This window comes from Nannospalax galili, unplaced genomic scaffold, assembly GCF_000622305.1.
Source record: "Nannospalax galili isolate Female #2095 unplaced genomic scaffold, S.galili_v1.0 scaffold451, whole genome shotgun sequence".
NCBI lineage: Eukaryota > Metazoa > Chordata > Mammalia > Rodentia > Spalacidae > Nannospalax > Nannospalax galili.
Genome location: NW_008331662.1, coordinates 1,677,675 through 1,689,245, shown reverse-complemented (window position 1 = coordinate 1,689,245; position 11,571 = coordinate 1,677,675). Strand labels below are relative to the sequence as shown.

The 11,571-nt window shown below is 36.7% G+C and overlaps 1 protein-coding gene across 1 annotated transcript in view; it reads left to right on the top strand.

Moving 5' to 3' along the window:
* Nucleotides 1-11,571, top strand: part of Hfm1 (helicase for meiosis 1) — a 128,759-nt gene that overhangs the window by 61,976 nt on the left and 55,212 nt on the right. The window contains exons 15-18 of the mRNA XM_008826844.1: nucleotides 4,162-4,242; nucleotides 5,905-5,996; nucleotides 7,625-7,731; nucleotides 7,817-7,864. Coding sequence (XP_008825066.1) covers nucleotides 4,162-4,242; nucleotides 5,905-5,996; nucleotides 7,625-7,731; nucleotides 7,817-7,864 — 328 coding nt within the window. The remainder of the gene's footprint in view (nucleotides 1-4,161; nucleotides 4,243-5,904; nucleotides 5,997-7,624; nucleotides 7,732-7,816; nucleotides 7,865-11,571) is intronic.

The window sequence follows — 11,571 nt, the reverse complement described above, 5'->3', positions numbered from 1 at the left end:
AAACTGGACACCAATAGCCCAGGAAACAAGGGCAAGAATTAACAAGTGGGACCTCATTAAACTAAAAAGCTTCTGTACATCAAAGGAGATAACCAAGGAAAAAAACAGAAAACCCACAGAATGGGAGAAAATCTTCACCAGCGACACATCTGATAGAGGTTTAATAACCAGAAGACACAACGAACTCAAAAAACAAAGAACCAAGATAGGAAGCAACCCAATTAAAAGATGGTCTAAGGAGCTGAACAGAAAATTCTCAAAAGAAGAAGTAAAGATGGCTATGAAACACCTTAAAAGATGTTCAACATCACTAATAATTAGGGAAATGCAAATTAAAACCACTTTAAGATTTCACCTTACCCCAGTTAGACTGGCTAAGATCAAGAAAACAAATGATACCAAATGTTGGAGTGGATGTGGGGAAAGGGGAACACTCATCCACTGCTGGTGGAGCTGCAAACTGGTTCAACCCCTATGGAAAGCAGTGTGGAGTGTGGAGAACTCTTAAAAAACTAAAAATGAACCCACTATATGACCCGGTTATACCAGTCCTTGGCATATACCCAAAGGACTCGTCCTATTGCAGAGACACTTGTACATCCATGTTTGTTGCTGCTCTTTTCACAATAGCTAAGAGATGGAAGCAAGCTCAGTGTCCCTCAATTGATGAGTGGATAATGAAAATGTGGTTCATTTATATGATGGAGTTTTACTCAGCAGTAAAGAAAGATGAAATCATGAAACTGGTAAATGGATGTAACTAGAAACTCTTATACTAAGTGAAATAATACAGACTCAGAAAAAAAATGAACATATGTTCTCCCTCATATGTGGATCCTCGAATCAGACTCTGATAAGTAAGTATGCAACCAGACATAACTACAGGAACCTGGATAATGGAAAGGAAACAGGGAGGTAAAGGAAAAGAAATAACCTGAAAGAGAAGAACAGTAGGAAACAGGCCTTAATAAGGGATATATGGATAAAAATTGGATTAGTTTAAGGGAGGGGGGAGGGAAAGGTATACAAGGAACCTAGGGGATAAAGGGAAAAAAGGAGCTCCAGAGAGGTAGGACCATAGGAGAAGGGTATTAGTAAGCGAGAAAGGGGGGAAATGGTGGCACTTTAAGTGGGAAAACCATAATGGAGGAGTGAGACAATGTGAAAGATAAGTAATGCCCAGGTAGATTTGAAAATCAGAGGGAACCATATTACTCCAACAACCCACTGACAAATACATAGCAGATCAAGAAATGTATGTCTAGGTAAGGTTTATCCAAGAACAATAGGTCTTTGCCCAAGATTTATGTACATAACAGTAATTAAAAATACCAGACTGGTGGAACTAACCTTCTTGAGTGTTTAACAGACATACTTTGAGGCCTATAATAATTTGGTCAGAGGGCTCCTAGCCCTCCTAGGTCGACTAGTTCAGGGGACTTTGAGCATCTCTCAAAATGTCCTATAATGGTCGTGGGTCACCTGTCCTCTTGATCAAGAAGGCCGAGGAGACCCCACCAGATGGACTTGAACCAGTGTCCAGTCTATAAAGAGGGGGGTCAACACAGAGGAATAATTCCCTCCGTGCTTCCAAGCATAGCCAACCATGGTTGAGCAGGACCTTTGACTTATCTTCCTATAGGCAGAACTGGTAAAAGGACAGGGGCTCCTCCCAAGCCCATGTGACCCCTGAGGAACAGATCCTCAAACGACCTTAAGAGTAAAAATAAATTGGTTTATCTGGTCCAAATGTATGGCCTTAAACACCCAAGAGGAAAGTGTAACCAAAGATTAAAGGGGCCAATATAATTTCATAAGAGTTCATACATATAGCTAGAGTTGTTAGCCAGGGTGGCCCAAGGGACTCCCAGATAGTAACCCAGCATAGAACTGGGAAAATGAACAGCAGACCCCAATCTTATCTAAGGAATATTGACAACTGATTACCACTAGATGAGGAACAGGTGACCCTCCTAAAACAAAGCCCTCTAGATATCCTGACTAGATTCACCAGAAGGGCAAGTAGTGGGGAATTGCTGGGGGTGCCGACAACACAGCAGACAGTAGAAGGGATATCAGAGTATAAGGGCTCTAGTTGGAGGCGGGAGGCTATGGATGGGTGCTATCTCGGAAGTGGGTGTAAAAATAAATATATTTTAAAAAGTTAAAAAAATAATTCTTCAAAGCATAAAAATTTGCTCCTTAATAATTGGTGGATGTGAAAAACATTACGTGGAAATCTACCTGATGACTTTATATCCATGCTCAGATGCCAAGGAGCTTAGAAAGTAACCGACTGTGACTAGTAATAATCAGATATGTAGAGATTAGAAATGCATGTGCCTCTTAGTGTTAATTGTATTGAAAATGAATTTTTCTGCATGAAACTATTTTAATAGTGAAATGGAGATCTTTTTTTAAGTTTAAAACCTCATTTAATTTTATGTCTTATAGGGTTTATACTGAGTACAGTATTTTATAAGTGTATTAATTCAACTGTAAACCTAAAAATTTACAGCCAATTTTGAAGGAGATGCATCTTAGCTCTGGAAATTTTTATTGAATATGTCAATGCTGCTGTAATGAAATGCTTCTTCTGATTGTGTGGTTATTAAATAATTTTTAAAAAACTACTATTCTTTAGAACCTTTCTTAGCTTTAGTTTGCTTCATAATAGCTTTCAATACCTGAACCCATATTATTATTTATTTGTTTAATGATTTCTTTCTTTACTAAAATGCAAGTTCTAAGATAAGGATATGTGTGTTGACTTATAAACCTAGAGCTTAGAATAGTGCTCAGCATATGTAGCACAGTAAGAATCTTCCTTGATTAAGTGGCTGAGTAGTGGATAATGAACTAACTTAATAGTGGCTAAGAAAATTAGAAAATATTTCAAAAGTCATAATTAACAAATGTTTCAAACTGTCAAATTGCCTAAGCAATACTAAGAAATACTTTTAGGACTTTTTTGTGGCCTGTTTAGGATTGGGCAAGCTGTACTACTCTGCTGTAAACTGTCTCACTTATGTGCTGCAGAATGGGGCAGACTGAGAATTATAAGCAGTAGACTACAACTAGAAGTAGTCTGCTAAACCCTATGAGTGAGTATGAATTAGCATTGCTTCCTAGTCAGAGGTTTCATTTAGGTAGAAGTGGCAGCCTCTTCGGAAGAAAGGAAGTGAATACTAATAGCATTAGCTAAAACACATTTAAGCAGTTGTTTCAAAAAAGTGCCAAAGAGAAGAGGGGAGAGAGTGGTAGATTTTTAAAACAAATTTTCTAAAACTATCTGACTCTAAACTTTTGAAGCAAAAGAACGGGCCAAAGAATGAGGTCCAGAAACCCTTACAAAAGCAGCATCTAAAAAATTAAGTTGGCGAAGAGGAAAGCCAGAATGCCCCCTGAGTGCAGGCTCAGAGGCACTCCAGAGTATGGAGAGTAATCAGTGGTCCATTATAATACTAAAATATACCTCTGAGAGGAGATTTAAGATGTTAAAGAGACATGCAATTCATGAAGCTGTATGTAGAACTACTTGTAACAGAGAGAGCATGCCCTGGGTTCCACTACGCAAAAGGCAAGAAGCCCCAACCCTTTGTGTAGCAGGGCTATGGAACTGTTGACCTTTTGTCTGCTCCAGCTTGCTTGTTCCTTTGGAAGTGTATTCTTTCTTAATAATTTCTGTGACTTTTCTTGCTCCTATCTACATATCTCTGTCCAATTCTTTGTTCTGGGACACAAGGACCTGGAACCCTTAGAAGTGACCTTTGAACACTTGTATCAGGCAGTATCACTTTGTGCTATAATATCTTTGATAGAAATTTAAAGAAAAAAGTGCCATAATGGAGACCAAATAGAAAAATAATTCCTTGGACCTGAACAAGTTGCTTAGCCTCAATTATATATAATATTTTATACCTTATTTTATTATTTTTGAGAATTAAATAAAACAGTACATGTATATCATTTCAAATACTCTACATGGTACTTAGCATATTAATTAGATGTTATACTTTGAGTTTCTTCTTACTCTTTAAGTAAGGACTCTAGTTCTTCCAGAATGATTATACCAAAGCACCTAAATATATTTAGTGACAAATTCTACTTTTCATTGCTTCCTTTTTACTAAACCTAAATGTGTTTTCTATAACCAAACAGAATTGTGTTTGAAGAATCTGAAAGCTTTATCATCACTAGACTTGATTAAGATGGATGAAGATGTTAATTTCAAACCAACAGGTATTTTCCCTATGATATTATTGAATTTAACACTTGCTTACCTAAGACTAAAAATTGTTTTACAGGGCTGGAGAGATGGCTCAGCAGTTAAGAACACTGGTTGTTCTTGAAGAAGACCCGGATTCAAATCCCAGCACCCACATGGCAGCTAACAACTGTCCATAACTCCGGTTCTAGGGGATCCGACAGCCTCTTCTGTCCTCTGTGGGCATTGTGCGACACAGGTGCACTTACCTACATGCAGGCAATACACTCATACATATAAAATAAAAATAATAAATATTTTTTTAAAAATTGCCTTACAGGGCTTACACTGAGTTCAATATTGTATAACTGTATTAATTCAACTGTGAACCTAGAAACTTACAGCCACTTGTGAAAGAGATGTACTCTTGCTCTGGAGTGTGTTACTGAATGAAATGAAATACTTCTTCTAATCATGTAGTTATTAAAAATTATTTTTAATTGTTTTACTAAAATTTAATTGATGGTAAAGCTAAATTGTGATTTTCATTTTCAAAAGAGTATCATCATTCCTAGCTATAAGGCATAAATTTACATAATCCTATTTATGAAATTATACAGCCTTGCAGGGTACTCAGGAAGCAGAAGCAGGCAGATCTCTGTGAGTTCAAGGCCAGCCTGGTCTACATAGTGAGTTTCAGGCCATTTGGGGATACAGGGAGACCCTGTCTCAAAAAGACCAAAAAAAAAGAAAAGAAGGAAAGGAAGGAAGGGAGGGAGGGGAAGAAAATTATGCAGCCTCTTAACACAGAGAATTTTTTTTTTACAGATTTTTGTGATTTTTGCAGCAGAGAATCTGAAGTATTTAGATCTTCAAATTATTTTAGACCTATTATAACTAGTGTAAACAACTTTTTGCCACTTCTTAAATACTCAAGCATTGGTTATCTGAGTGGTTACTTGGCAGGAAAGAATAACATTTCCTTCTACCCATCATAGGTTTGTTGACAAAGGGGATATAAGCGAAGTCTATCAACCTGGGAGTAAGGCCTGTGCATTCAGAGATTTCTCTCTGCCTTTTGTCCTCCAAGTACAAGAAAAGCACCTCTCACATGAGGTCTTTATGACTTTGCTTTATGAGAAAGTTACAAAGTCTTGACACTTCTTCAGTTTAAAATATTCAGTATGCAAAAATGCAGTGTTTGTTAGGCACCTGTAAAAATATAAAAAATGAAAGCTTGCTTAAAACTCATTTTTCCTATTAGGTCATCCCATACTGACCAGTCTCTTAGTTTTAACTCTTCTCTACTTACATTTGTATGTAAATATTATCATCCAATTAATTTTGTCCTCTATTTTACATCTTTAAGTTTCAGAGGTGTGTCTTTTTTCTGTATTTTTGGCTTGTCGTTTGTGCCAGGTGTCACTGTAGGCACACAGTACATGTTAAGTGGATGGGGTTTTTTGTTTTATTTTGATTTTGAGACAGGATTTCCCTGTTGCCCCAACTGGCCTGGAACTCACTATGTAGACCAGGCTGGCCTTGAACTCACAGAGATCAGCCTGCCTCTGCCTCCTGAGTGCTGGGATTAAAGGCGTGAGTGACCATGCCCGGCCTCTTTTTTCTTTTTTTTTTTTTTAAAGCAAGTTGTTTCAGCTAATGTGGAAAATACTTATTTTTTCCATCTTTTCTCACAGAGGCAGGAAGATTGATGGCTTGGTATTATATTACATTTGAGACAGTGAAGAAATTTTGTAAAATCAGTGGAAAAGAAACTTTATCAGATTTGGTAAGTTTTCACTAGAAAATAGATAATTATAGAATTAATATTGCAGAGACAACTGATTGATGTATCTCATGTAATTTAAAATTGAATGAGCAGAAAGGAAAAAAATCATTTTAAGAATATTTATGTCTCTAGTCATGAGTTAGGGAATACTACTCTTCAGAATATATCATTATTTTCATTTGTGTTTCTTTTTTAAAAAATATTTTATTTATTTTTTATTTTATGTGTATACACGCATTGCCTGCATGTAGGTAAGTGCATCCGTGTCGTACAATGCCCACGGAGGTCAGAAGAGAGTGTCAGATCCCCTGGAACTGGAGTTATGGACAGTTGTTAGCTGCCATGTGGGTGCTGGGATCTGAACCTGGGTCTTCTGCAAGAACAACCAGTGTCTTTAACCGCTGAGCCATCTCTCCAGCTCCTGTATTTCTTGTAAAGCTAAGAAAATTTGTATGCACACTTCAAATGGGTGTGGCTGTCTTACAGTTTACTTGGTAATGAGGATTGCCTCAGTAGTCTTTGTCAAATGTAATATGTGAGAAAGATTCCAAGACACTTAGCATGATATGTTAAGAAAATCTGCCATGAATGAATGACAGTGAATTATAACCTGGTGACTTGCTGTGGTGCCCAGTGTCTGCATTCCTTCCCTAAATCACTTGCTTTGGTATAATAATAACAAAGGAAATAGAATAGTATTAGTGATATCCCACAGAAAAGAGCTAATTCTGGAGAATGAAATGAAACTAATAATAGGTAATGCTTAAAAGCCAACAGTGGGGACAACTTTGCAACTACTAGTAATAAACAAACTACAGGAATGTTGCTAATGCCTAATAGCTGCAGTCATAGGTCCTTCCTCCCTTTGTTGGAGACATGATGAAGTAAGAGATTGGTAAAAGAAAATATTTATTCTCAAATCTAAACCATTTGCTTTAATTTTAAATATCCATCGATTGCTATAATAGTATATAAAAGTATATAAAAGACAGCACAATAAAATTCTGGCTATTGTTAAAAAGTCATATGAGAAAAATTTGATGACAATATAAAAGTTAGTATTTTCATGTGAATATTATTATTCACTAAGAAGAAATTAAGAGTAGCAAATAGCCAATATTACTGTTAACTCATCTGATCCTGAGTTCAGCAAGAGATTTAGACGACTGAGCTCCTTGCCTAGTCTTCTGGCATGACTAGTTTCTAGAATCCAAAAATCTTAATGTCTAAAGCATTCTTTCCATTACTAAATAATTGGGATGCTGATGTATAAACTGTAGACAGGTGAATAGCAGAAGTAACAGCAGCAGTTAATAACAAGAGCCTATCACTGCACTAAAATAATATATTTTATCTTGTTCATCTTTATAATCTTAATGATATCATCCTAATGCATGATCCCATTATATGTCACAGTGTTTGGCATATAACAGCTGTTTTAAGTATTTGTTAGTATAAGAATCCTTAAAGAAGTAAAATGTACAAAGCAGGTTTTAAATTCTACCACGCTAATTAATAAAGCTATGGTATCCCTGGACAGCATGAAAAAAAAAGTAAATTCAGAGAAAGAGAATGAAAAAAAGTTCAGAATATACTTTGTTAAACTGACAAATGCTTCAATTTTATAGATTTCAATGCTATCCAGCTGCAATGAATTTCTAGATGTACAGTTAAGGGTAAATGAAAAGAGAACATTGAATACTTTGAACAAAGATCCAAATCGGATAACTATCAGGTACAGAAATTACATATACTTTAAATACTTTTAGAAGCTTTATTTACTTAAATACTAAAAGTTTGCTGTGTGTTTTTATTTACAGATTTCCAATGGAAGGGAGAATTAAAACAAGAGAAATGAAAGTAAATTGGTAATAAATTTTAAAAATTTTATTTATTATTTTTTATTTTATGTGTATGCGTGTATTGCCTGTGTGTAGATAAATGCACCCGTGTTGTGCAATGCCCATGGAGGTCAGAAGAGGCTGTCGGATCCCCTGGAACTGGAGTTACGGACAGTTGTTAACTGCCGTGTGGGTGCTCGGATTCGAACCCGGGTCTTCTGTGAGGACAACCAGTGTTCTTAACTACTGAGCCATCTCTCCAGCCCCATAAATGGGTAATAAATTTTTAAAGGTCCTAAAATACTACATACTGGTTCATGATTCATATTTATGAAGTTTTGTTTTTCTTTTTCCCTTTTTCTTTTCTATATAGCCCAAGCTGACCTCAAATGCACAATTTTTCTGCCACAGCCTCCCGAGTGCTGACATTGCTGGTATGAACCACTATGTCCAGCTTCTTTTAATTTTAAAATATATTTTAAGTTTGTTTAATATAAAAAATGACATAAATGACAAAAAAGGACTCAGAGTGTGAAATTAATTTCCAAGAACTTTCAGGCTTTAGCTAAAATCAATTGTGAGGGGTGGTGATATAACTCAGCGGTAGAATGCTTGCCTAGATTGAGCAAGGAAAGGGGAAGGGGAAAGGGGAGGGAGGGGATAGAAGGGAAGGGGGAAAGGTGGGGAAGGGAAAGAAAGAAGGGGAAGGGAAAGAGAAGGAAAGGGAATAGGAAGGAAGGAAGGAAGGAAGGAAGGAAGGAAGGGAAGGAAGGGAAGGAAAGAAAGAAAAAATTTTAATTAAAAAATCATTTGTTGACAGTATATTCCATTGACGCAAAGTAGACAATAGAAAATGTTTTTTATCAGTATCTTTCAAGTTAGCACAAATAAGAATGATGCATATAAAAATAATAGGCACTTTTAAAACACACCTGATGAATGTTGATTGAGTAGAAGTGGAATTCTAGGAGATATATAGTAAAGAACAAACCTGAGTTGTATTAGTCAGGGTTCTCCAAAGAAACAGAACCTGTGGTATAGAGATTTATCAGCTTAGCTCACAGATAGAGTCTGAGTAGTCCAACAATGGCTGCACCACACTGGAGAGGCTGAGAATCCGTAGTCACTCAGTCCACAAGGCTGGATGTCTCAGTAGTCCCAATCTGGCGCTAAAGGTCTGACAAATTCCAAAAGATCAGCTAGTCTTCAGTCTACAGCAGCAAGATGAACTCACCAGCGAGAGAGAAGGCAAGCAGCAAGAAGCCTGGCATTCTCCTCTGCCTTGGTCTTTTATACTGGCTGCCATCAGAAGGTAACGCCCACATTTAGGGTGTGTCTTCCAGCTTCAGATGATCCAATCAAGAAGATCTCTTTCATTTCAGTTAATCCCAGATCCAGTCAAGTTGACACTGAGGATTAGCCATCACACTGAGTGAAGGAATGCATATATGAGTGGATCCAAGAACGGAGTGTGCATACAGAATAGTAGTAATTGGATTAACAAACTAAGGTTACACTGTTACTTGTGATTTTTACCCAGTTTGTAATCACAAATACAATAATATACTTTTCTGCTGTGCCAAATATTGGATTTCTGAGTATTTGGGCCTTAGTACATAGGTCTTTTATTTAAATTATAAGATTAAAGGTGAAATTATTTTCTATTATTATTGTTAGCTGCCATGTGAGTGCTAGGACTCAAACCCAGGTCCTCTGCAAGAGCAGCCAGTACTCTTAACCACTGAGCCAACTCTCCAGCCCCCAAATTATTTTTTAAATGTAGCACAATAAAGCCAGTTAGCTAATAAGTATTTTTGGTTTTTAGCTAGAGATCATTCTTTCTTTGGGATATTTCCTGACAGCTTAGTAAATTTTATCTCTAAGATGTCTATAAAATAATCTTGCTTGTAAGCAATTCGTCATGCAGAACTTTAGTTTGGAAGAGGGAAGTTAAGGCTCTGTTTCTTAACTATATTTCTTTAGAAAGTCAATTAGCTTAAGATAACTTGGAGATCATAGAGCCTAATCCTGCCATTTTACAAATGAAATGATATGCAATTAAATTATGATTTGGCCAAATATGTTGTAATATGGGAGACCTAGCTAAACTAGAGCTTGGAGATCTTAATCTGCTCAGTCTCACTTACCTCCTCTGTACTTCACTTTCCTTATCTGGAGTAAACAGGGTAGAGCAGCAGCTTCTTGTATGCTGAAATCATTCCCAGTGCTCCTTATTATGACTCCGTTCATCTGTGTAACGTTTTTTCTGTCTTTTTTAAAAATATTTTTTATTTATTATTTTTATTTTATATGTATGAGTGTATTGCCTGCATGTGTGTAAATGTACCTGTGCCGTGCAGTGTCTGTGGAGGTCAGAAGAGGGCATTGGATTCCCATGAACTGGAGTTATGTACAGTTCTGTTAGTCACCATTTGGGTGCTGGGAATTGAACCCGGGTCCTCTGCAAGATCAGCCAGTGCTCTTAACCACTGAGCTATCTCTCCAGCCCCTGCTCAGTGTTTTTTTCCAGTACTCTGTTAAATTATTATATCAAATTAAATCTTTGCCCACAAACATCTGGAGACTATTTGAAACTGTAGTGCTTCCACCAAGACTGCCTTAAATTAGACAATAAATTCTTTTGATTGAGGCAACAGACTTAAAAGTTGGTGACTTTATACTTAGTTTAGCATGTATCATAATTTAGGTTACCATTGTAGGGGCTGGAAGATGGTTAAGAGCACTGACTGCTCTTGCAGAGGACCCAGGTTTGATTCCCAGCACCCACATGGTGGCTAACAACTGTCCTTAACTCCAGGTCCAGGGGACTCTGACTCCCTCTTCTGACCTCCAACAGCAGTGCACAAACATGGGTGCACTTACATATGTGTAGGCAAAGCACTCATACACGCACATGTGCACGAGCGTGTGCACATGCACACACAAGAAAATATTTAGATTACCCTTATAATTTTCTATGTTTTTATTTGAGCATAGTCAAGAAATGACCGTATGCATGTATTTCCTAATTCAAAACTTATACATGGGATTTTTGAGGGTGCTGATGTCTAACTATGCCACTTTCATGGCTCTCTTATATTCCCATTACTTTGCTGAATTTCATATCTTTCATCAAGTAGATGTTAATCTTGTTAGTTTTCAAATTTTATACTTCAAGTTTCTATCCTTTTAATCCTACAGTATTTTTTAAAGCTTTGGTTACTAATTTTCCCTCCTCACCTCTAGTTATTTTCTTTATTTTTAGTGAACTCCTAGTATATGGTGTGGAACCTTAGATGGACTAATTCTCTACCCATTTGCATTGAAACCTATATGGCTTGGTCATATTAAAACTCATCCTCACCGAATCAATTAATACCTTACCTAATTAATCCTTACAGTACCCTTGATTTAGTCATTAGTTAACAGCCATGTACTTCATTGCTTGTGGCAGAGGTGCCATCTCACCTGAGAGTGTGAGACTTCTGTTTCTACTGAGGACAAGCACAGGAAGGTAATATCATAGCACAGTACTTCTTATCTGGTGGAGAGAAAGACCTTCTTGTGGTTCTGTATCTACTTGAATAAATTCCTGTTCTCCCTCCCACCCCTGCTTTATTGCATCTGGTTATGATATTGTTTCCAATAGGAAAGCGTGATTTTAAAAAGTATCCTATTTATTAATAAAATACTATTTTAAATATAAATATACCTTTAAAAGTTTTTAAAAATAT